General features: G+C 44.6%; 1 protein-coding gene across 1 annotated transcript in view; it reads right to left on the minus strand.

Annotated features, from left to right (window-relative positions):
• Nucleotides 1-27,005, minus strand: part of LOC114510417 (CXADR like membrane protein) — a 103,204-nt gene that overhangs the window by 17,969 nt on the left and 58,230 nt on the right. The window contains exon 3 of the mRNA XM_028529040.2: nucleotides 2,795-2,952. Within this exon, the coding sequence (XP_028384841.1) occupies nucleotides 2,795-2,952 (158 nt within the window). The remainder of the gene's footprint in view (nucleotides 1-2,794; nucleotides 2,953-27,005) is intronic.

The following is a 27,005-nucleotide window of genomic DNA, read 5'->3' on the forward strand; positions in this document are numbered from 1 at the left end:
TCCAGCTGCTTGTGGCTTCCCCGAACTCCCAGCCTTGGTCTGTGCTCTGAGATTTCCTCAGGGCAACGCCTTCCACCAGCTTGCAGGTGTGCCCTGTTTTTCCAGTGTGTTTTTTTCAGATGTACCTTCTTCCATGAAACCTCTCCCCTCCTCCAACTACTCTTGGCCAATAGCTCCTCCTTTGTATTTATCTAGAACACTCTTCTTATTTCTAGCATGATATTTACCTCTTCAATGAACTCCTTCGGATAGAGTACCTGTATAGTGGGAATCCACATTTATTAAAATTACTAAATAGATTTTAAAAATAAAAATTTTCAGGTAACATTGGTGTATACTAAATTGATTTTTAATCTTCTAGCCCACCTTTTTCCAGCATCAGGGTCTTTGCATAATTAGTTTTATATGGAATAATTTTCTCCTTGAATCTTCCTTTGTTCTTTCTTTTTTAAAAAATATTTTATGTAGTTATTTTTAGACAGAGAAAGGGAGGGAGAAACGGTGAGAAACATCAGTTATATCGATAGGTTGCCTCTCGCATACTCCCAGCTGGGGACCTGGCCCGTGAGCCAGCCCGCAGTCCACTGAGCCACACCAGCCAGGGCTCCCCCTTGTCGGCCTACACAGCATCTTATAATTTCAAATTATTTATGAAGGTGCCTTGGCTAGTGGCGAACAGCCCAGGTACTGACATCAGAATGCCTAATTTCAAAATGCAAAATGGGTGACCTTACACCATTTTCACACTCTGTGTGTCTGTGCTTCAGTTCCCTGTTTGTAAAATGGGACAGACAAACCTCTGAGGAGTAAGTTAAATCACATGCTGTGCGCTGAACAGACTGTGCCTGGCATGGAGCTAACACCTTTTGTGCTCTACTTAAAAATATGTATATTTTATACATATTTACATGTATTTTATACATATTTTATACATATTTATACATAAATATTTATGTATATTTTTAAGTTACTGAATGCCATTTAACTGGAAACTCCAAAAAGCTTGGCCTCTGATATCTTTTTTTTCATTTTATTAAAATTTTTAATTTATTGATTTGAGAGAGAAGAAGGAGGGGAAGAGAGAGAAAGAGAAACACCAATTTGTTGTTCCACTTATTGATGCATTCATTGGTTGTTTCTCATATGTGCCCTGATGGGAGCAAACCCACAACCCTGGTGAATTAGGATGATGCTCTAATCAGATGAGCCACCTGCAGGCACTGATGTCTTCTTTACCCTTGAATCCCAGTGCCGAGCGTGGCATGCCAGTAAGTGCAAACTAAGTTTGCATGATCTGAATAAGTGAATAAAGGTCTACAGCCATGCCACCCTGAACACGCCTGATCTCCTCTGAATGAGTGAATAAAGGATACTCCTTGCTTCAGAATATTAACTGAAGATAAGGAGGAGTTGTGACTGCTTATCAGGGCGCTATCAGAAGCAGTATCAGTGGCCTTCTCAAATCAATGATTAACTTCCTAACCTTTATGTTCACTAGGCTACAAGACCAACCTACTCTTTTTTTTTCTTTAGTCCATATGAAAACATTTGGGTGAAAGTTAGATAAACGGAGTTGTTCTCAGGTTTTTATTAGAGGAAATTGTGCTCCTATTTACTTCATTCAGAACCGGGACTGAAGAGGATGTTGTTGGAACAAGCCTGCTCAGGTTAAGGTGACCTTGCTCTGCAGAGAACAGAGAGTCAGGGCGATGCACTTGAGGACGAGCTGAGAGGCAGTATCAAAATAACATGGTGATGGAGGCAGCTTTTTAAGCAGGTGAAACTCCAACAGGAGCCTTGTAATTTATTTTTAGTGAGATCTTAGCCTCTGTCCATAAAAACCATCTTATGAAATTAGTGGAATAGACAGTGGAAAGGAAAGGACTCCTTTTTACTTTTTAGTAGGGAAAGAAGTGAAGTTCTGTAGAAGGAAAGTCTAAGGTGAGCCTTCCTAGGTTATATTTTTTTAAAAGCACAAAAGTTTCATCAAAAGAATTAAAAAAAAAGTCAGTGGGTAAAGGGGGTGAGAATGCTTATGCTAGAAAACCTGGGTCGAGGAAAGAGACAGCGACTAAAAGAGCCAAGGCAGAAAGGATCCTAACAGTAGGTCACTTAGTTCTCATTCTCTACGAAGGCCAGGTGGGGGACCGGCAGTAACAGAGTGCTACAAGTTCTGTTCACACTGCCGAAGTCGGTCAGGACCAGTGGACCCTCATGGTGGCCCTGTGCAACCTGCACCCTAAAGCCAGGGCCAGCCCTTCATTTCCAACCTCAGAATCAGTATCAGTTCTTCTGCTGGCCAGCTCAGTATGTGTTAAACACTTTTATTCATGTCCTGTACTTGCTCCTCTGTACCATACATTGACCATATTATGCCGTCTTAGATCTCGGAAGTCACGACTCTGTGCAAGGCTGCAGCACAGGCAGGTGGTTGTGGTTTCAGAGCACGAGCAGAAGGAGGAGCAGGCTTCCTGCCAGAGGTAAAGGGCTGGCCCCTAGACTAGAGCAGCAAGCGACTGCAGTGTAGTCCCCTTAGAAAAGACCTCTGTAGTGCAGAGTCCCTCTTTGGGCAAATGACAGATGGCTTTCCAGTAGGTCCTGTTTCCCCAAAGGACACAGAATCTCTTGTCCTGACAACCCAAATACCCTTTCCTGTGTACAGTTTTGTGTCTAGAGTCTTTATCAGCAATGAAAAAGGCGATTCTAGCCCTTTCTGACTCAATGAGAAAGACTGGAGCTGAGGGAAGGCCAAGGAAGGGGAAGCGGGGAGGGGCTCTAGCAGGCATATACTTACCACCTTTTGGTTCCCTTCATTATCTGTGAGCAGCCACTCGATGTCCAGGGTGTCTTTTTCTGGAAGCCCCAACTGATGATGACAGGGCAAAGTGACCTTCTCCTCTGCCACTCTCCTGATCTCAGTGTGAGTCCCCAAGGTTCCAACATAGTAGGACACTGAAAAGGGGAAACCTTTCGTGAGTACTGCAGAAAGTTTGAGGCAGTGCATGGAAGCAAATATTACACCAGATTGTTATTGAGTGTTCTTGTGGGCCAGGGCCAAGTCGTATTGGAAGAGCCCTAGATCAGAAGTGCTAGAAGTCCCAGGACCTCACACCACCAGCTCCTGCATTAACTGAATTCATCATAGTCCTTAACTGCGCGCCTGCCCCTGAATTACACTCCTACCAGTGCCTGTCTTTCCTGCCTTAGAGGGGTTTTTATGAATAATGAAATCACTCAGGTCAACAGCAACTTGTCTTTTGATCTTTCTCTCCCCTACTAGCAGAGGCTTCCAATAGGACAGAAACCAAAGGGGAAGGTGGAGGTTAGCATCCTTCCTGGACAGGCTCCGGGCACAGTTTTACTCTCTTAGAGAACCTTACCCTCCCTGGCCTCCCAGGAAAGCCTCAGGCAATAGGTGGGCTCTTGAGGGCAGGTCTTGATTCCTCTAGGAACACACATTCTCTCATGCCCCAACCTACCTTCATTCTGTATAGTTTCATATCCTACGGTTTCAACCATTTCTATCCAAAGTGAAATTCTGAGTTACCACATTTGGAATCTGTCCCTCCATGGATCTGGTATCCATTTAGCCAACGGGAATTCATTTCCACTTTCTGCTTTCTTTCCCCGGAACCTTCATCTTTTCCTAGGGATGGTATCCTGTTGGCAACTTTGGACTCCAAGCTCACCTTCTCTCCTTTCTATTAATCTCTCTCTTAGTACCTGGCCAAGGCTCTGACACTGTTGACTATTAAGTCTACAGTATTGATGACTGATGAGTTGGTATAATAAAACCCCACCTAGATTCTAGGTATGATGTGTCTGGCATTCAAGGTGTGCTTTATCTTTGGATCTTCCTTTATGTACTTACACAGTGATTAATAAAGCAGCACAGTGTGAAAAATGATCTCCTTCAAGCCGTTCACAATACAACAATATTATACAACCTCCAAGTTAAAAGGGCCCCAAGGGCCAGGGCTTGTGTTGTTGGGAACAGCTCTGCCTGGTTTCAGAAGCTGTAACCACCCCATGGCTAAGGCTGAGTGACAGACCTTCAGACCATAAGCCACTAAAGAAACAAAGCTTATCTTCCTGGCAGGGGCATCCCCTCTGCCCCTTTTACTTCACCCTGCCTGGCCCCCAGTGCTTGATTGGTTAGCCAGTGGTGGGTAAGGTTCCTCAAGGGAGGGATGACCTAAGACAGGCATGATTACAGAGGCCCCCAGGGAAGGACTTGGGGGCTATAGCAAAAGGGGGTGATGGACCCTCACCCTTCAGCTTTGACATAGCCTGAGTCCTCATTCTGTCTGTGAGAAGTCTCCTAATCTCTTGGCTGCCTTACTTCCCCTGCCTGACTTAAGTTTGAAACAATGCCAGAGGGTGGTGCAGCCCTGTGCTGGAAAGGGCGGGTTCCCCCGGTGATCAGGCTTAAGAAAGAATACATAAAATCCTGTGAAACCTGCTTTGCTAAGAATGCTCTCCATTAAATGATAAGGGTCCAAGCAGGAAATGAGTTTGTTTCTCAAAGTTTTATAGCCCTTTAGCTAACAGACCCTGACTCAGAATAAGCCCTCACAGTTCTTTGTATACTATCTATTATTTGATCCTTACTGCCTGACAATGATTAATGAGCTTTATCTGTATTCCTGTGCAAAATAAACCCAATAAAAGCCCATTGAGGAAAAGGCTCTTGGCTCTTCTCCTTTGAGAGATCAGCCACCTCTCCTCCCCAAGAAGATCATGTCTTGGTAGACTTATTCTCATCTGTGGTGGCTGGAGATGGCCGGGGGTGGGGGCGTTGTGGGTGGAGCCCTCCCACATTGCACGAAGTCCTTTCTCATGGAACAAAACCACTATGCCACCTTAGAAGGGTTTTAAGACCAAAGGCCAAGGATCACAACTAACAGAAACACAGAGGCTATTTCTTATTCCCTGCTCATTTCCCAGAATTGATTAGCAGCAAATCTGTAGGGAGGAGGAGGGCCTGTATCTTGCCTGCAGGAAAATGAAATGAGGAAGAAGGGAGCAGGGGCCTGTGGTTCTCTCTGCAGGGCTGATGGGGTCAGAGCCCTGAGTGGCCTCCACCCTAAGAGCAAGAGTGTGTGGGGGGGGCGGCGGGTCCCAAACTCTGTGGTGAAGAATGTAGCCCACAGAATTAGGCTGTGCATAGGAAGGAGACTTCAGAACCAACAGGAGAAGTCCCTTGTAGGGTCTCACTGACATTGTCAGCAAGGCTTCTGTTGTTTCTGTTTAGCACTTGACTCTGCAGTGGGCGTGGCCTCCATTTAGTGAGCACTGCCTGTGGGTCAGCTCTAGAACGAGCACTCAGATCTACAAAGAAAGGGTTACTCTCCAAATCTACTGAGGGAGTTAGCAACTTGCCCCAAATCACAGACTGGCAAGTAACAGAGCAGGGCCCGCCCACACCTGCGTCACCACACAGCTCAGGCTCTGACATCACTCATGCCCGGTGCTTCATGTGGCTTCCCAGAGGCCTGGCTCTCCCATCAGCCATAAGCTCCTGGAAATTAAGTGCAGTTCACTACTGCACTGCCATAGCACCGGGCCCTGGTCTCACACACTGCAGGGGCTCAATAAATATTTGCTGCATTGATTTGAATTGAAGCCATGCACAATGCACAAACTGAGGCCTAGGGGTAAAGGAGTCACCCAACACCCTACAGCTCATTTAGCGGTAGAGATAAGCCACATAAAACCCACCCTCCCTCAGTCCCCATAAAGCAGCTATACAGCAGCAGGAAATTGGCCAGCCTGCACTGTACTAAGCTAAGCTTGTGAGGTGGAGCTCTGACTTCTGTCCCTGATCACTTTCCACGAGACACAACAATGCTCAAATGAAGAACCCAGCACCACTTTAGTGCAGACTGTAGGCACTTCCTATACATTGAATAAATAAATGCAAAAATCAGCTATGAAAGTGCTGATTGGAGCCACTAGAGGGAATCAAAGGCTCAGGTTTGGTTGATGTCCCAACAGGAAAGAAGCACAGTGGTGGGTGGTGTGCTTTGCCAGAGCCAGGTTCTATTTATACCATACCCAGAATTAGGTCTGTCAGCGCAGGGAGGGCGCCACTTGGCAAATACAAATGACTTCACCAGATAGGGAGCCTCAGGGTCAGCGCATGCATCTCTAGTCTCCCCAGAGTTTCAGCTCCCCAGTATCGAGGAGGCTACTGGGATCCCAGCAGATTTCTGAGGTCCTTCTCTCCTTTTTTAGCCCATAGCCCTGTTCTGTAGCCTACGTGGATAAGGTCCTGGACTCTGCATGTAATCAGGTTTGGCAATGCCAGTAGGGGCTCCCTAGCATAGGTGTGCTGCCTGGCAGGGGAATGAGAAGGGGCCATCTGAACACCCAGTGGCCAGCCTGGGGTTCCCTGGGCATTCAAGTACTCATCATTGTTAGTACTCCTCCTATTCAATTTAGGAGGAAACTACAGCCTGAAGAATTGAAATGTCAAGGCACAAAAAGCCAGTTAGTGGCAGAACCCCAAGTCAGGGAATAATCCGGCTGGGAGTCTGGCACTCCTGTGGCACTGCTGGGGCAGGGGAGGGGGTGCTGGGGGCTGGCAGTGTGCTTGTCCGTGTTCATGCACACCAGGTGGTCATATCTCGGGGGCTGTGGGCTCTCCCTCCGGGGAGGCCTCTGCATGCAGCTCAGGCACTGCATGAGGACTGGGGAGAGCTTGGGAGAAGTGCCCTTGTGGAGCCCAGTGCTCTCACCTGCAAAGCAGGAATTCAACAGAAGACCAGGGTAAAGGGAGGAGGCATCTCTGTGAAAATGCTCTCCTCCCCTAGAAGGGCTTTTCCTCGGCTTAGTGGCGCCTGCAGCCAGTTCAGATTAATTTAAGGTTTTATTCTCTAAGGGGCATTTACATTTATTAAAGATCTCTTAAACCTTAAAGACCTCTTCAAGGAGATGGGAGCAGAAGTAACTGTTTAGTTTTGTTTTTTTCAACATGAATACTTTTATATAAAACTGAGCCACATATTCTGAAGATGAATCCACTCAGAAGATAATAGTAAATTATTAAAAGGCAATTTCTATCACCAGTTGACTCTTTCATTCACATTAAAACACTCATTAGTGAAGTCTTTTTAAAACTATTCTGTACAACGAGCCGGCATTGCTTTTGTGGTCAGGTTGATGTCTTGGATGACCCTTTTAAGGAAGTTCACTTGGTCCAACCTAATGAAGCCCGTAGCCCTCACACACCGGCGGAAGCTGTCTCCGTCACAGATCGAGGCCCCGTTTCTGCGCCAGACCACGCGGGCCTGAGCAGCCGGGCAGGAGTGAGAACACTGGCCAGACTTTCTTCGATGGCTCCCCACGGAGCCACTGGTGACTCATCTTGCTTTAGAAAAAGGCCGGGGGTAACTTTTAGTGGAAACTAGGATGCTGCACCTAAAATATCTGTTTCTCTCTCGTCTCCCTAACGGAGAATTCTTCTGCTTCTCAAACACGGGCTGAGTGCCCACAGGGCATGCGTGCCGGGGATCTCGAAGTTCAGTCTGTGTGCGGACTCTGCCGAGAATGGGCCTCCAGGGCCATTGTCAGCACAGGCTCCTGGCAGTCCCCAGGGTCCCACCTAGGAGAGGCCACAGTGCTTGGTGCACAGGTAGGAAGCAGGTGGGTTCTTTTTCAGAACTGAGTTCTCCTTTACCAGGCTGCGTAGACAGGCAGTTTATGAATAATAAAGTTAGAGAGCCGTAGTAGCTGCTGTTCCTTGTCAGGGCAGGAGATGTGCTATGCACACTAACCCACAGCAGGGCTCCCGCTCCTGGGGGACACAGTCCTGCCGGTGCCTCCTCCACTCAGTCGGTGGTCGCACTTCTCTGAACGGACCCGTTCACTTACCCTGGGGGAGTGGGAAGATAATTTTCTTGTATTTTACTTTACATGGAATATTTGAGAAAGTCTCAGTCACCAAAGTCATCAAATGTCAGTCAGAGAAATAAAAAGGACTTTGGAAATTTTAAAATCAACTTCTCTTATTTTACAGATCAAGAAATTAAAGCTTAGAGAGAAGTGACTCACCCAATGGCGTTCTGGTTTACAGACTGATACACATAAAATTCTGGAGGTGTGTTCACGCGTGTGCATGTGTCTGCATGTGTGCAGCATGTGCCTGTGCAGACTGTTTCTGGAACACGGTATGCGATTCAAGATTCAGCAAGATGCAACAGTATGAGCTTTGGCAATGGACAGATGCGACTTTAAGTAGTGGCCAAAACCCCAGGGAAGTCCCTGGCCGCTCTAAGTCTTTTCTTCTCTAAAATGAGCTTAAAGCATCCACGGGACAGCCTACTGAAAGGATGTATGTGAAATGCCTGGCATTGGCATGTGGTATACAGCACACACTCAAAAACGGTAATTATTATTAATAATACTTGTACACACTGGACTTTTGAAAGATAAGAAAAACCAGAAAAAGAAGCTGAGAAGGCGAAGCAGAATTGTGAGGAGTTGGAAAGTCATTCTACTTGATAACTGTTACTGTTTGGCCATATTTGCTTTATCTCTGTGTGTGTATGTGTGTGTGTGTGTGTGTGTGTGTGCGTGTGTGTATACAATTTTTTTTTGCTCCTTCCACCAATTGGATGTAAGTCACAGATAGCACAACACGACATATTACCTCTAAATGTAAAAATAAGGCTGTTCTCCACAACCACAACCTCACTATGACACCTAAGCAATTAGGAATATTGTACAGAAGGTCATTTCTGACTAGAGTGTTAAGGAAGACTGGGCTGTGGGACTGAGCTAGATCTGGAAGGACAGACAGGCTCCCCCTGCAGGGATGTGAGGGAATGCAGCGCGTTTGTGGTGAAGGGAGCCCCTGTCTCCTGTGGGACAGACTCCCTCACTGCAAGGAGGAAGTTTCTCTTCTGCATCTCCTGCCGTCTCACCCCAGCCCCAGAGTCCCTCTAGTCTTCTCTCTGGAGACTGCTGAAGTCTTCAGAAAAGAAAAACCACACTTGTCGGGAGCTGACCAACAGCTGACCCTTGACACAGTTGGGACGGACGAGATGCATCTGCACAGCAGAGGCGACTGTGGCTGGATCTCCTATCTATCTCCTTCTGTATGTATGGCTGTCTCTGCTAGCAATCGGTGGTGGGGCTTTTGGACACCTGTGTGTTAGTTATAACAAAAAGTCTGCACGATGCCTCTGATTCTGTGTGAAATGACTTACTGACCATAGAACAAAGTCCCTAACAACTGTAATGCTGCCTACTTCCCCCACCTGGAAAGTTAAGGACAAAATTAAACTATGGGCAGACCAGCTGCCAGAACGCTGGAGGAAGCTGTTGCTAAGAATGCTCCCCAAGGAGTCACCACTTAAAAGCTCAAGATTTATTAGAGCCACTACCCCTCCCATACCCTGGACAGGAATATTTATTGATGGGACCAGGTGGGTAAATAAGGAAGCAGTTTTAATTAAATATAATAATCTCAATACATGGAAGAAAATGCAAAAAATGCCCCCACCCAAGATGTACAAGTCAATAGACCTAGGCAAAGGACCATTTATCTAACTTAGACAATCTAACCTCAATGAACAATAGCTGACTTTTAAATCACCCCTTGTACCCTTTTAATTTAAACCAATCTATAGAACCTTAATAGACATCTAGTTATTAATTGGCACCTGAAAGTTTGTGCCCAAATAGCTTCATTGGCTATCTGATTGATAACCCTCTTGGTCAAAGTAACCTTTGTTTAACATGATTGATCTATAAAACCTCCTGTACTTTTTGAAGTTGTTTCTATGGTAACCTTTTCTGTTTTAATAATCACATTATGCACCTGCTCCATTGAGTATTGTATAACCTCCCCTATAGAAATAAAGATTGACTCTTTTTGGGGAGTCAGTCAGGCCTAGAGAGCCTGGCTGTCCTCTGGCACCCCACTTGGTGTCTGTTTCTGTCACTGAGCTGTTCCTCCTTCGGGGACCCCGAGACCTGCTGAGGCTGGACCCCAGCATATACTCACTGTGAGCTGCTAAGGAACTGAGACCTTTAAATGCCTTCTCAAATTCAAATGTTATTTGGTGTTTCGAGAGTGAAGCTTGCAGATTACCAGTGGAATTTCAGACACCTGGGAATCAGGGTGGTGCCTTGTCTGCCCCCACCCCCAGAGGTGAGGATTTGTTCCTGCAGCCCCTAGAATTAGTGGTGTGGGTGCTCAGACCAAGGGGGCAGCCTGAGCTTGGGCTTTGGTCTGGGCGAGGCGGGCGGAGCAGACATGAAGCCCCTTCCCCATTCTCTGTGGAAGGGGAGAAGAGAGCTGAAGTTTTTAGACTAAACACAGGCTGATGAAAAATGATCAACTCCGTTCCCTTCTCCTGTGTGAAAAGCTGTCTCACGGTGTACTTTGCATGTATTTATTCTATTAAAAAACTACGAGCTCTTCACCCGTCAGGTTCTAAGAGTTTCTCCTCCTCCCTCAGGCCGTCAGAATGCTGATGACTAGCACTACTTTACATTTACTGAGCCCAGCTCATTGAAACTCCCCATGAGCTCATAGGGAGCTCATGGCATCACCTCTGCTTTAGAGGAGAGAACTGAGACCCCCCCAGCTGAGGCCACGCGGCTGAAGGGTGCCGTGGGGACATGAGCTCACCTACAATTTTTATTCTGCTCTGGTTCCCGCACAGAGGTCTTCGTCTCTGAAAGTGGCTGGTTGGAAACACAGAGCTCACACTGATGAAATGCGGACAGCACAGAGCTAGGTAGCTGGCCGGATCCGACGGGACACACTTGAGCTCTTAGGAATGCTAGCTGGGGTCCTGGTTTACAGGGACGAATACTCAAAGTTGCAGCTTTACCTAAGTATAGGGTGGGAAGGACGCAGAAGACCCGGGGACAAGATTTACAGTGACCAGGAGTGTGATATGGCTCCTGAAGGTGCCTGTGGAGCCCCAGCTGCATTCCAAGAGGTTTGACGTCCCGCACAGGGGAGTAACAACTCCGCTGTGCACTGCATCAGCAAAGCAAGCCCATCCAGAGCACCCCTTCTAGATGGTGCACACTGACAGGGACACCGACCCAAACGGTGACATCCAGAGGGTTGTGACCAGGAGATGATGGGAGCAAAAGACATGTTGTAGGAGGAGCAGTTGACACAATTATGGGTGAAAAGGGCGGCATGGTAGTCACCCTCTAACATTTAAAAAGCTACAAATAAGCAATGGGCTCGTGGGGTGCTGTTCCCGGGGGGCGGAGTTAGGTCCAGATGGCCTGACAGCTTCCACCCTAAAATCCCAGGCTGGGAGCTCCTCTTCCAGCTCTGAAATGGTCCGATTCCCTTATAAATCCATTTGGGCTCAATGTGCTGACAGACTTTCTAACAGCCCTGTCTGACAGGAGAGTGAGCTGTACCATTTGGTGAGTTTCTCATTATTGGGCTCAATCAAGTGGGAGTATGTCAAGGACCGTGAAAAGGATTCTTACGCATGGTTGCTGAACTCAGTGTTCAGTGCCCCTCCTAACTGCAGAATTCTATGAAATGGTCACCAAGTGCTCAGTACATTCAAGGCACTATCCTAGCTGAACGGGGTGGTAGCACAAGACACATATGCATACAGCTACCTGTCAGTGTAGCTGTCACCATCAGTCATACAAATGGTCCAGCTTTGTTGCATTGTCATGTCAACACTGCTTTTAAACATTGCTGCTGGGCTCTTGGGAAGAACTAGAGGGAACTGGCCCATGCAACTGTAACCTCTTTTCCTCTCTGTGAATGTTTTAATCCACAAGGGGGCAGAGTTTACTTAGGATTCTGCACTCCTAACCTTTAATATAGTTCTTACATTATTAATAGAAAGGATTATAATTGACAAAGACTTATAAACTATCTTGGATTTAAGCCTCAGAAGCACTTTGTTGCCATTTGTGGTTAAGTGCTAAATTTTAAACCCTCTGCATTTAATTTTCAAGGGCTGTGGAAAAAATGGAAATCTTAGAAAATATGGTCAGAAATTCAAAAGAAACTTTATCAAGGAAATAGAAACATATACACTTTTAACAACTTCACATCACTGTTTTGACTTTTTCCAACTGAATTACATACTCACTGCGTCTAATACGAAAAAAACACCCTTATTTTAATTGCAGAATTATTGTAAAAGAAATCAGTTACCCTAGTACTGTGAAACACTGTCTGCAGAACGTCAGTAAGAACAGGCAAAGAGGGAAGGAACAGAAATCCGTCCCAGGTGGCTGCAGCGGCGTCCGACCTGCGGCCCAGGATGGCTGTGAATGCGGCCCAACACAAAACTGTAAATGTACCTAAAACATTATGAGATTGTTTGGTAATTATGTGTCACAATGTATTTCACCTGTGGCTCAAGACAACTCATCTTCTTCCAGTGTGGCCTGGAGATGCTGAAAGGCTGGGCACCCCTGAGAGGCTGAGTGAGCGAGCAGTAGGCAAAAGAACTCTCAAGGTCCCTTGAGTCTTGAAGTTTTGTCTTTGTTCTAGGCCAGTAACTTCCTGAACGACAAAACCCTGAATGCTGTGGCTATATGTAGTCTGAAATCTCAAGCTGGGGAAGGCCTGCGGAAGGTGGTGGTCTACCTATTTACAACTCATCTGCTGAAATGTATGAATTTATTCATGTTCTCTTATCACCACTGATAATCTGAAACCACAGTAAAACTGTTCTCTAAGATCCCGACAGGTCTGTTGTATCAACTTTTATTTGTAGTACGTCACACAGTGTCCAGGGACACCGATTTCTATGGTGTTTCCTCACACAAACACCTTGTCCTCAATGCTTCAGATTCTAGGGGCTACGCATGCACCGCTGACAAAATAGTTGGCACCAGAGTGGAGGAGCCAGGAGCGCACATTTGCTCAATGAACATGAGTGGCCCTCCTGTTGCCACACTGGGTGCTGCTGGAGACATGGAGGTGGACGGCATTGTCCTTTGTCTGAGAAGAGACTACAGTAACAGAGAAGCAGAATAGCAACCCAGCAAGCCTGGTTCAAGGCAGTGGGTGATGGGTATCGAGGTCAGGGTCAGAGAGTGCTCTGGGAATCGGGAGGAGGAAGATCCCGTGGTGGCCAGGGACAGCTCCACAGAAGAAGGTATTTCACCTGTGCCTTGAAGATCTTGAGGCCATGTAGCAGATACACATGAGGTGGAGGCATCCCAAAGGCTGGGCTGGCAGCCTGACTGTGTAGGAAGCCAGCAGCTAAGCTGAGCTCAGCACCTGAAGCCTGGAGTGTCACCGTGGACCCTTAGCCCTGACAAGCTCTGCAGACTGGTCAGTAATGCCACGTGACCATCACATCAGCTGTGTCACAGTCCTACAGCACTGGGGTTGCTACCTGGGAGTAATGTTGCGTCCTGGGATCTCCAGTAAAGTGGTCTGCGGGAGGATGCTGACCTGGTCCACAGGGTCACTCTGCCACCGGAAACAGCACATCCCCCAGCATTGTGTCCTTGGTAATATGCTGGTACATGTTCCATGCACATGTTCCATGTTCACATGCATAGGAAACGCACATAGCTGTCTACAGACCCTGATGAGCATGCCGGAGTTGGGGTGCAGAGGAGACAAGAACGTGGGCCTCGATTCTGAGACTCTGAGAGCCGAATCCCTCGCTAACCTAGTTCATTGGCGTATCTATTTATAGCCTCTATCTCATTCCAAGTGTGGCTCTCTAAATCTAAATCTTTCATTACCTTTTGCAGAGAGATTTAAACGGAGGGGAGAAATTAAAAATGGACACAGGCTTACTACTGAAAGGGCAATAGTCCATTTTTAGGCATGGCAATGGAGAATTGAGATTTGCTGACGATTAAAATCCACTGATAAATTAAAGCCTCGTTTCAGCCTTTAACTTTATACTGCCCCCTTCACCTTCCAAGCAAAGCTGGTGACAAAGAGACAACTGGTCTGCACTTCATCTCTTTCCCCCTCAGTCACTCTCTCTAGGGACAGATAGAAGGGATATGGAACAAATAAAAAGATAGACAGTGCAGGTTTGTCATCCAATGTATTTTACACCCACATACGGGCGCTGCTTTTGATAATAGCTAACACTTTTTGAGCATATATGTGTATTGTTCTACTCAAATTACAGTCATTTCTATTTTTTCGATTTTTTAAAAGACTTATTTATTTTTACAGAGAGGGGAAGGGAGGGAGAAAGAGAGCGAAACACTGAAGTGTGAGAGAAACATTGATTGGCTGCCTCTTGCACACCCCCAGCTGGGGACCTGGCCTGCAACCCAGGCATGTGTCCTGACTTGGAATTGAACCAGTGACCTTTTTGGTTCACAGACTGGCACTCAATCCACTGAGCCACACCAGCCAGGGCAGTGATTTCCATTTTTAATCTCCACAGTGTGTGAGGTAAGCACTGTTATTATCCTCATCCTACAGGCAAAGACACTGAGATGCAGGCAGATACCTTGCCCAACATCACACAGTTACTGGGGAGTACAGCCATAACTCTAACCCAGTCATTTTCACTCTTAACACCCATGCCCCTAATAGCACCTTATACTGACTCTCTCTATATATATTTAGCAAAAACTTTATTGGTCTAAGTTTATGCTAGTATTCTTGTGCATTCCCTCAGAGCTTTTCATCTTTTTTTACTCTTTGAAAAAATGTCTTTGTTGTTGACACTGTTACAAATGCCTCCCATGTCACCCCTTTGCCCCCCTACCCAGCCCCTACTCTTTTTTTTACTCTTGATCATATACAGGGAAGCTGCTAAAAGTCCAGATAGTGGTTACTCTTGGAGAAAGGGGTAGTAAGTAGAGGAGACACGGGGGAGCTTCTAAGGGTCTAGTTTTGTTCTGTTTCTAGATTTGGGTGCTTATTACTTGAGTAGGCTAATTTGGTGAAATTCCTTACGCTGTACACCTACGACTGAGCATTATCTGTACATATATTGTACTAAATTTATTATGCATTGCTGTATAGCACATTGTCCCAAAACTTAGCATCTCAGAACAAACATCTTTTTTCATGTGTACATTGTTATCAATTTATTTTTTATTTATTTAAAAATATTTTTGTTTTACAGTGTCAACATTTTTGTAAAATTTTAATTGACTTTATTGGGGTAACATTGGTTAATAAAATTACATAGGTTTCAGGGGTACAAGTCTATAACTCATCATCTGTACACTGTACTGTGTGTTCACCACCCCAAGTCAAGTCTCCTTCCACCACCACTTACCTGCCTTTACACTCTCCTACCTCCTCCTCCCCCTACACACATATCGCATCTCGTAATTTCTGGGGTCAGGAGTCTGGGCATAGCTTCGCTGGGGGTCTGTCATGAGGTGAGATAAAACTGCTGGCTGGGGCTGTGGTGTTGTCCGAAGGCCTCACTGAAGCAGGAGGAGCTCATTTCTAATCTCACACCTACAGGTGTCAGCCCCTCAGCCCATGGACCTCTCCATGGGGCTGCCTCACCCTGGGCAGCTGGCTTTCCCCAGGGGAGCAATCCAAGAGGGAGCACAAGAAAGTGCTCAACATAAAAGCTCACAGGGGACATCTCATCGGTGTTGCCATATTCTATTTGTTATAAGCGATAAAATAATTCTAACCCACATTTGAGGAGAGGGGATGCTAGAAGGCAGGGGTCATTGGAGGCAATTGGAGAGGCTGCCTACCACATACTTCAATAAAGTTAAAAATAATTGCACATTAATTCCTCCACCTCACCACTCAAAGTGATACTCACTGGCTCAAAGAATTAAAAATGCTTTAACCAATTCACTAGTTCTTTTTGTAATTATAACATTCCTTAGAGCAGAAGTGTCAAACTCATTTTCACTGGGGGCCATATCAGCCTCGAGGTTGCCTTCAAAGGGCTGAATGTAATTTTAGGACTGTGTAAATGTAACTACTCCTTAACTAGGGGCAAGGAGCTCTACATTCGGCCCTTTGAAGGCAACCACGAAGCTGACGTGGCCCCCAGTGAAAACAAGTTTGACACCCCTGCCTTAGAGGTAGATTCTGACATGAATTTTTTCTGTTGTATAGAAATGTAATAAGAAGCTGAATACCACACTTTTATATTTGTATAGCACTTCCTAGATTTCACAATTCTTTCCCTACATGTTTTGAGTTTCGCTATGCAGAATAAGTGGGAATTGTAGTTTAGTGGTGGTTTATCTGAAAGTTATAAAAATACTTTATAATATTTAGCATTTCTTGAGTGCTTACTATATGCCAATTACTGTATGTTAAGGGATATATATATTATATGTATATACATATATACTTATACATAAAAATCCACATGATTATTTAATTCTATGAGGCAGGTTTTGCCTCATTTTACAGAGCAAAACCTAAGACACAGAGAAGCTAAGTGATCTGCTAAGGTTTCAGAGCTGACAACTGGCAGAGCCAGGATTTGAACTCAAACAGTGTGACTTCACACCTCCTATGAACTTCAAATGATGTAAACAATACTCTTTGTATCACACTGGTAACACATTTTCCTGCAATATTTCATGGTGAAACTTTTACAGAAGCTGTGCCACCTCATATTGGGAAGGGGGAGGAGTTATCTTCAAAGACTATGACTGGTAGAACGTGAAAAACAGTAATTCCCCATCTGGCATTTCTATCCAGCATTACAGACTAAGGTAGTCTCTCTTCAAAAGGCTGATGGTGTTGACCTAATATCATCCAGGTAAAGTTCTAGAATATGTTCTTACCAATGTGTTCATGAAAAGATGACCACAGCATCACACTATTTATTAATTATTTTAAATTTTCACCCCAGGAATCAAACCTGCAACCTAGGTATATGCCCTGACTGGGAATTGAACCCTCAACCCTTTGGTGTAGAGGATGATGCTCCAACCCACTGAGCTCCGTCATCCAGGGCTATTTATTTTTAAATTTTTCTTTTTATTGATTGATTTCAGAGAGAAAGGAAGGGGCGGGGAGAGAGAGAGAGAGAGAGAGAGAGAGAGAAATATTGACTTGTCATCCCAAGAGAATGACTTACGCATTCTTTTGTTGTTTCCTGTGTGTGCCCTGACCAGGGACAGATCCCACAACCTTGATGTGTCAGGATGATGCTCTAACCAACTGAGCTACTTGGCCAGAGCTCACATGCAATACATTTAACACAGACTTGTAAGAGGGCTTGTAAAAATAACTAGTGTATTAGAGAAGTTCTTAAGGTCAATAGCTTTAATATGCTTCTTAAATCAAGTGTGTGAGCAGAACTATAATCAGGCTTAGCTCATGCTTCATAAGGAACATCTCAGAGCTTCTCTTCCCCCAGAGACAGGTAAAGGCAATTCGAAATCTGGACCTTGATCTGTATACTCCTTAATGATGGTTCACAAATTGCTCAACCAGACTTCAGCTTCTCCGATTAAGGTGGCAAGGATTAAGAAAAAAAGTGGCAAGGACAGAGTCGGTGATGCAATTTGGCTTCCTACACGTAGTACATGCATATCCCTGCAGGAAATGTCAGGTCTCAGCAAGGGCGGATGAGCAATGCCAAGTAATTTCCCCTAACTTTACTTTTTTCCTATCATTCACCACACCCAATGACTCAAATGGCTGCTCCACGCTCATTTATCCATCTACACTCATGTAATTACTCAAATGACCCAAAGATGAGTCTTTGGCTTCCCAGAGGACTGTCTTCGAGATGATCTTTGCATTTTCGCCCTGGCAGCAAACAGGTCTGGCTGACCTTCCTTTCCCTCTGCCTACAGACTCAGAGTGCTTCATGCTTGGGGGGCGGGGCGGGGGGCGGCAGAGAAGAACAAGAAATTGCCCAAGTGCTGTATTATTTAAGATGGGTGATTCCAAATCCAGTTAATTATTAGCACACTTAAAAGGCTTTAAGAACATTTTTGAATAATGTACTCTAAGCATGTGTTAAACATTCAAGCAGAACAGAATGGCAGCCAGTGAAAAGTCAGTCCCCACTCAGTTTTCCTGCTGCAGGCAAGCCTGCCACCAGCTCACGTGAGTTCTGTGTCTCACACTCGATGCTGGCGCACCTGGTGCAGAATGTTAGGTGGGATAGAATTTTGACTCAAATTTCAGAAGGCTCCGTTGACTTCTAGCTTCCAGAATTACTATTGAGAAGTCTGATGCCACCTTTAATTCCAGTCATGAAAGTGACCTCTTGTCCTGGTTGGTGTGGCTCAGTTGATGGGAGCATTGTCCCATCCCAGAAGGCTGGGGGTCGACCCAGTCAGGGCACACGCCTAGGCTGCTGGTCCGATCCCCCACTGGGGCCTGGGAGTCGGCCAGTTGATATTTCTCTTTCACATTGATGTCTCTCTCTCTCATATCAATACGCATATTTAAAAAAAAAAAACAAATAAAAGTGACCTCTTGTTTCTCTCTGGACATTTTTAGGGTTTCTTTTTTCATCTACGGGGTTATAAAATTTTACCATGATGGATTTTTGGTGTAGGTCTTTTTTTTCAATTCATTTATTTTTGGTTCATTTAATCTGAAAACTCATGCTATTTAAATGCCAGGAAATGTTATTAAAGCTATTGAAAAATGATTCCTTCCACTTTCTCTTCTTCCTCTTTGTACCTGTATGTGTCAGATGTTGGAATTCCTAGATTGATCCTACAATTTTCTTATCTTTTTTTCCTCAGGTTGCTTGATTGAGTTGTTTTAAAAGTTTTTTTCAAAGGATCTCTGGGGAGCACGATATGGTAGTTGTTAAGGGATTAGAGTACATGTAGTAACACTTTCCTTTGTTGGCTGGTTCCTCAACCTTTGCGCCTCAGTTCTCTACAACATGAGGGAATGACTGTACCCAGCTCGGGCATTTCATGAGGATCAAAGCATGTTACCAAGATGCAGTTAGTTTAATGCATGCCTGGAGCATGGTAAATGTTCAATAAACTTTGCTGTCATCATTTTCTCTACCCTCTGCATAACATTCTGCAATTTCATCCCTTTTATCTCTGAGGCTATTAATCATAAGGTTCCTTGCATAGTCTCTGTTCCTATTTGTCTTTCTCCTACTTTTGTCAAATGTCTGGTGTTGGGTAGAGAGTTATTAAGAAGCTGTTTGGAAGCTCTGTGAGGAAACGGGGTTTCTTCTAAGGGATTTCTCTGTAGGCTTTTTGATGGTGGAATTCCCAAACTGCAGTGACTCTGAAGCTGTTCTGTTTCTCCAGAGAAGAATTATTAAATCACCCACCTGTCAAGGGGAGGTGGATAGATGGCTAATGATCTCTGGGGGGATGGGTAAGGGGTCAGGGGTGTCCTGTTCAGGTTGCAAATCAGACAGCCTCCGAGAAAAGGCCTGCAGACCCTGACATCAGGAATCTCCATGGTTACAGCTTGGTCCTCTGCTTTCTGTGGTGCCTGGTATCTGGTTCTCCCAAAGCCCTCCTTTTCGGGGAGGGGGAGGGGTCAGGGCTTCTTCTGTGCAGAGTGCAGAAGGAGAAATTTAGCTATCTAACTGTTCTTTTTAGAAGATTTTCTTCTGATTTCCTCATGCCTCAGCTCAACTTTTTGTCGTACCTGTGTAGCTTTTTTTTTAAAAAAAATTATTTATGTTTTAGAGAGAGGGCAAGGGAGGGAGAAAGAGAGGGAGAGAAGTATCAATTGGTTGCCTCTCACATGCACCCCCAACCAGGGACCCTGGTCTGCAACTCAGGCAGGTGCCCTGACTGGGAAGGGAACCAGTGACCTTTTGCTTTGTGGGACGTCACCCAACCAACTGAGCCACACCAGTCAGAGCTGAGTCTTTTCTTGAATTGGCTTGCCTTCTGTTAGCAGTGGGGTTTGGACCACTGTGATTTGGTAAGTCAGTGTCTCTCCTCCATCTCCTTCTCTGTATCCAAATATTTGTTGACCTTCTCTTTCAAATTTATTTCCTCTCCATTGTCTTGTCCTTGTGGATTTACATTTGTTTATTTCTCTATTCTTACCTCATTGGGATTTGATGAGGAAACAGAAAAACACCTGTGTTCAACCTACCACTTTCCTAAAACACCAGTAAATAATTGGGAAAGAGAGAGAGGGGGCAGTAATTGTCTTCAACACATTTTTTCTGCTCCATTTAAAAAAAAAATCATTTATTTATTTCCAGAGATAGGGGAAGGGAAGGAGAAAGAGAAGGAGAGAAATGGAGAGAAATATCAATGTGTGGTTGCCTCTCACATGCTCCCAAACATGGACCTGGCTCTCAGCCCAGGCATGTGCCCTGACTGGGAATTGAACGAGTAACCTTTCAGTTCACAGGCTGGCGCTCAATCTAGTGAGCTACACCAGCCAGGGCTCTGCTCCATTTTGAGAACAACTCAAAATGATAATGTCTGTGACTTTTACACTGTTCAACACACAGTCATCTGTGCAGAGTGTGCCCCTGGATGGTGATACTGTTTGTCTGAGCCTACAATGATAGGACAGCCCTCCAGGACCAGAACTGCTTGTCCTTGTCCTCAGGAAGTTCAGGTTGGAGACAGGGGGGTCCCACTTCTGCTAGAGACATTTCTGCTGCAACACCCTTTGCTCAGAAGGATAGAAAAGGAGAGAGGAAGCTCCTGGTTCCCTGCAGTTTCTCCTCCAGGTGACCTTGTCTGAGAAAAGGGTACCAGGAAAACATGAAAGCAAGTCTCATGTGGAAGCAGGAAACTGAGAGTCATTTTGCTAATTCTGACCACAAAGAAAAAGTGTGTGGGATTTTTAAAATGTCTCCTTCCTTCCCTCCTTCTTGCCGTCCTCCCTCCCTTCCTTCCTATTTGTCAGGCAGGTTGTATTTAAACTACTCTGGTTCAGATTGGGAGAAAAGGAATCCAGGACTTCATGAAAGGGGTACAGAAATCCTAGGGATGGGGCCACCGTGGCCAATGTAAATGAAGCCCTGTTCTGCCCGCACAGCTCCTTCCTCCACCCTCAGCACTTTTGCTGTGTCTGCAGCTTGGAAACCCTACCAGAAACTGAGGCCTTCCTGGGAAAATATTTGTTTAAGTCCTTCATTTTCTCTGTGTCTTTGAAGGCCCCTGTGGTTTTTAGTGCTGGGATCAGCTTTTCTGGGCATACCATTTTGGCCTCCAGCTGTGATCGTTTTGGGGACATGAACTCTACAGAACTTCAGCAGAGATCTGAAGATTCTTGCTCATGAGAAATTGATGGTGAGCCCTGTGAGGAGCTGCAGGGAGCCTGCAGGCAGGTTTCCTTGACTTCTAGCTCCCTTGTCAACCAGCAAACCTACAACTTGGCCACGTCTGATGCTGCCCAGGAACACCGTGGAAGCTGTGAGGTACAGTCACAATAGGGTCCCAGTCCCTGCCCTCCCAGAGCATTCAATGGTATAGGAAAGAAGCACCGAATACCATAAGACAGCCCAAAGTTGGCACAACCTGTGAAACCACCGGAGCTCAGAGGAGATGGCAAGCAATGGATGATGAAAATCAGTGAAGGAAATAACACTTCTGGTCTGAAGAACCATAGCATTTCAGTAGGTAGGACAGGTGACAGGTAGAAGGGAGCTTTGTCAGGACAGAGGCAGGAATGGGTGCTACATGTCTGAGCAGCAGTGAACTGGTGACTCACGGCTGGGCTGCGAGAAAAAGAGGTGCAGAGGGGAAGGTGTGAGTCATCCGAGGAGAGGTTTAGGAGAAGAAGACTTCTAGAGAAACAGCAGAGTACAGCTCTAGTTTTTTTGTTTTTGTTTTTTTTTTTTTTTGGTTATTGTTTTTAGCTTAATAATAGCCTCTGTTTTTATCTACAATTCAATTTTCCCTGCTGAGTGCTTCACCCCTTGAGATTAATTCAGAGGTAAGAAAAGACCTACGTTTGCTCCCCACCTGCCCAACCCCTCTTAAATCTCTGAGCTTTTGGTGGGCTGTGGTGTCCAAGGTGAGTGGATTGAGCTGAGGATTTATTTCATGTAGTACAAGCCTATCTGGCAGCAGAGGCCTGAGGTGCCTAATCCCCACTCTGGGTTGTGCTGCCTACACACCCTGACAGCCATCTATCCGTATCACTTTATAGAACATCTGGCCGTATCCTCTTATTCGATGTCCATCATTCATTCACTTAATAAATGCTTACTCAGCACCTGCCAAGGGTCAGACATTGTTTGAGGTGCTGGAGGTACAGTAGTGAACAAAATGTATATTCTCCTTATTTTGTTCTCTTCAAAAAGATTTGCTTATCTCCACAGAGAGCTATAGAATAATCACATAATCAGGATTTTCTTGGAGTGGCATTTTACTAAATGGTAAGTAATTGAAAACAAGGATCTGTATTTAATATATATATATATATATATATATATATATATATATATATATATATGGACTTCCAGCCAAGATGGAGGCATAGGTGGACACACTGTGCCTCCTTATACAATCAAAATTAAGAACAAAAATTTAGAAACAAAAAACCCTGGGTGGCGTTAGCTCAGTGGATGGAGCGCGGGCTGGGAACCAAAGTGTCCCAGGTTCGATTCCCAGCCAGGGTACATGCCTGGGTTGCAGGCCATAACCCCCAGCAACCGCACATTGATGTTTCTCTCTCTCTCTCTCTCTCTCCCTTCCCTCTCTAAAAATAAACAACCAGTTTAAAAAAAAAAAAAAAAACAACCAGAACAGACAGAAAATTGAACTGTACGGGAGTCCGACAACCATCCAGACCGGTAAGAGGGGCGGAGTTGGCAGCTGGTGGAAAGGGGTTTCAGCAGGAAAAAGCGGTGACTGGCAGACCTGGGCATGGGGAGGCAAGGAGCAGACCCAGTGAGGCGTGCAAGGCAGCTGATTGTCCACAACTCACACATTCGCGCGCAGATAAACCAGGTGAAAATGGGCAGCGAGACAGACCTCACAACCCAGGGACCCAGCATCGGGAAATAAAGCCTAAAAGCACTGATTGAAAACACTTGTGGGGGTTGAGGTGCCGGGAGAGACTCCCAGCCTCACAGGAGAGTTCATTGGAGAAACCCACAGGGTCCTAGAACTTACATGAGCCCACCCGCCTGGGAACCAGCACCAAAAGGGCCTAATTTGCTTGTGGGAAGTGGCAGAGGGGAATGAAATCTGAGAGAGAGCAGAGCAAGCACCATGGTTTCCTCTCTGACCCCACCCCCACATACAGCGTCACAACCCAGTGACTGGGTTGCCCTGCCCTGGAGAACACCTAAGGCTCTGCCCCTCATACGTAATAGGTGTAACCAGATTCCACCCCCTCCAAAAAATGGGCTCAAATGGAAGAACAAATCAAAGCTCCAGAGCAAATACTTTTAAGCGACCAAGAGATAGCCAACCTATCAGATGCACAGTTCAAAGCACTGGTGATCAGGATGCTCACAGAATTTGTGATTTTGGTCACAAATTAGATGAACAAATGAAGGCTACAAAGCGAAATGAAGAAAAATGTACAGGGAACCAATAGTGATGGAAAGAAAACTGGGTCTCACATCAATGGAGTGAACCAGAAGTAAGAAAGAAACATACAATCAGAAAAGAATGAAAAAACAAGAATTCAAAAAAATTAGGAGGGGCTTAGGAACCTCCAGGACATCTTTAAATGTTCCAACATCCGAATTATAGGGGTACCAGAAGGAGAAGAGGAAAAACAACAAGTGGAAAAGTTATTTGAACAAATAATAAAGGAGAACTTCCCCATTCTGGCAAAGGAAATAGACCTCCAGGAAGTCCAGGAAGCTCAGAGAGTCCCAAAGTAGTTGGACCCAAGGAGGAACACACCAAGGCACATCATAATTACATTACCCAAGATTAAAATTAAGGAGAGAATTCTAGAAGCAGCAAGAGATAGGGGGATAGTCACCTACAAAGGAGTTCCCATCAGACTGTCAGCTGATTTCTCAAAAGAGACCTTACAGGCAAGAAGGGGCTGGAAAGAAGTATTCCAAGTCATGAAAGGCAAGGACCTACATCCAAGATTGTTCTATCCAGCAAAGCTTTCATTTAGAATGGAAGGCCAGATGAAGTGCTTCTCAGATAAGGTCAAGTTAAAGGAGTTCATCATCACCAAGCCCTTATTATATGAAATGTTAAAGGGACTTATCTAAGAAAAAGATAAAAAAAAATTTTTTTCTTGTTTCTTGAGGTAGGTCTGTAATGCTATATATTTCCCTTTTAGGACTGCTTTCGCTGTGTCCCTTTGACTTTTTATTCTCATTTTCATTTGTTTCAAGCTACCTTTTGATTTCCCCTTGATCGTTGTTAATCCATTTATTGCTTTGGTAACATGTCTCTATGTGTATGTGGGCTTATCCATTTTTTCCTAGTAACTGATTTCTAATTTCTTACCATTGTGGTCAGGGAAGAGGCTTGATACGATTTCAATGTTCTTAACATTTATTGAGACTGTTTTGTGTGCTAACATGTGGTCTATGTTAGAAAATGTTCCAGGTGCATTTGAAAAGAGTGTATATTCTGCTGCTTTGCGGTGAGATGTTCTAATGGTATCAATATAATTTATTTGATTTACTGTGTCATGTTAAGGCTGCTATTTCCTTATTGATTTTCTGTCTGGAAGATGTATTCATTGATGTCAATGGGATGTAAAAATTCTTTACTCTATCTGTAATACTGTCAATCTCTCCCTTTATGTCCATCAAGATTTACTTTATATATTTAGGTGCTCCTATGTTGGGTGCATAAGTGTTTACAGGGGTTATGTCCTCTTGCTGGATTGTTTCTTTTATCATCATATATCGTACTGTGCATCTTTGTCTCTTATTATAGCCTTCGTTTAATTTTTTAAAATTAAAGAAATGTTAAGCCCTCACTCGAGGGTATGTTTATTAATTTTAGAGAGAGAAAGGTGAGAGGGAGGGAGAGAGAGAGAGAAAAATCAATGTGAGAGAAAAACATCAATCAGTTGCCTCCCGCATGTGTCCCAACCTGGCATCAAACTGGTAACCTAGGTATCAGTAATCTAGGTATCTGACTGGGAATCAAACCCACAACCTTTTTTGGTGTATGGGATGATGCTCCAACCAACTGAGCCACTCAGCCCAGGCTATAGCCTTTGTTTTAAAGTTTATTTTGTCTGATATAACTATTGATACTCCAACTTTTTCTCCTTTCTATTTGCATGAAATATCTTTTTCATCTTTTTACTTTTAGTCTGTGTGTATCATTCACTGTGAGCTGGATATCTTGTAGGCAGCAATATATATGGCTCATGTTTTCTTATCTATTTGGCTACCAGGTGTCTTTTGATTGGAGCATTTAAGACATTTACTGGCTTGAAGTGATTATCAAGCCCAGCTGCTGTAGCTCAGTGGATTGAGTGTGGGCCTGTGAGCCAAAGGGTCACAGGTTTGATTCCCAGTTGGGGCACATACCTGGTTGTGGGCCAGGTCCCTAGTAGGGGTGTGTGAGATTTCTCTCTCTTTGTCCTTCCCTTCCCCACTCTAAATATAAATAAATAAAATCTTAAAAATAAAGTGATTATTGATAGGTAAATATTTATTGCCATTTTATTTTTTATAACTATGTGCCTCTTCCCCCTCCTTTATTCTTCTTAAAGAAGACCTTTTAACATTCCTTTTAATACTTGTTGGTAGTAATGAGCTCCTTTAGCTTTTTCTTGTTGGGAAGCTCTTTATTTCTCCTTTAAATTTAATGATAGTGTTGGTGGGTAAAGTAGTCTTGGTTGTAAACCTTTACTTTTCTTCACTTTGAATATTTCAGGTCAGTTCTTTCTGCTGACAGTTCTATGGGAATTCCTATGTAGGTAACTGTCTATCTCCTGCTGCTTTTAAGGTTCTCTCTTTGCCTTTAATCTTTGGAATTTTAATAGTGATGTGTCTTGTTGTGGACCTCTTTGGGTTCATCTTGTTTGGGACTCTATGTGCTTCCTATAATTGTGTGTGTTTTCCCTTCACCATGATAGGTAAGCCTTCAGTTATTATTTCTTCAAATACGTTCTAAATCCCCTGCTCTCTATCTTCCTCTTATGGTATCCCTGTGATGTTGATGTTGTTACACTTCATGTTGTCACAATTGAGGGTCCCTTGAGCTATCCTCAACATTTTTTTCCTGCTGTGATTGGGTGTTTTCTGCTACCTTGTTTTCTAAATAGCTGTTGTGATTCTCTGCTTCATCTAACCTACTATTTATTCCTTTAGTGTATTCTTCTCTTAGGTATTGTATCCTTCATTTCTGTCTGCTTCTTATTTATGACTCATATGTCCTTTTCCATGTTGTTTAAATTCTCATTAAGTTCCTTGAGCATCCATATAACCATTTGTTCTGAACTCTATATCTGGTAGCCTGCTCACCTCCATTTCATTTAGTTCCCTTTCTAAAGATTTCTCTTGCTCTTTCATTGGTGGTATGTTTTTTTGTCTCCCCACCTTTTCTGCCTCTTTGTGTTTATTTCTGAATTAGGGAGATCTGCTATGACTCCTAGACTTGGAAGGGTGGCCATATGCATTAGGTATCCAGTAGGACCCCATGGAATAATCTTCCTGATCACCTGAGCTGGGTGCTTCAGGATGTCCCTTGTGTGTGGGTTATGTGAGTCCTCCTGCCTCCTGTTGTAGTTGTCTTTTTTCTTGAAGCATATTTTTTAAAATTATTTATTTATTTTGAGAGAGAGAGAAACACTGATTTGTTGTTCTACTTATTTATGCATTCATTGGTTGCTTCTTGTTTGTGTCCTCACTGGAGATCAAACCTGCAGCCTGACTGGGGATCGAACCCTCAACCTTTGCATATTTTGCCAATGCTCTAACCAACTGAGCTACATGGCCAGGGATGTGGTTGAGTCTTGATTGCTGTTGGCCCATCCCAGCATGGAGATGACCCTCAGGCTAGCAGATTGTGAGGATCAACTCTGATCACAGTGTATAAGCTGCTGTGTGCTTGTTGATCACAGGGAGTGGAATTTGCCTCAGCATTGTCTGGTGCCAGTGAAGATCCCCCTTTCAATGTGCTGCTGTGGAGCTAATTGGATCCTATTATGACGTCTGAAGCCCACCTCTAGGTGTGTTGTTTCTGGAGCTTTTTGGGAGAGACTA

This window comes from Phyllostomus discolor, chromosome 13 (assembly GCF_004126475.2).
Source record: "Phyllostomus discolor isolate MPI-MPIP mPhyDis1 chromosome 13, mPhyDis1.pri.v3, whole genome shotgun sequence".
In the NCBI taxonomy this organism is placed as follows: Eukaryota; Metazoa; Chordata; class Mammalia; order Chiroptera; family Phyllostomidae; genus Phyllostomus; species Phyllostomus discolor.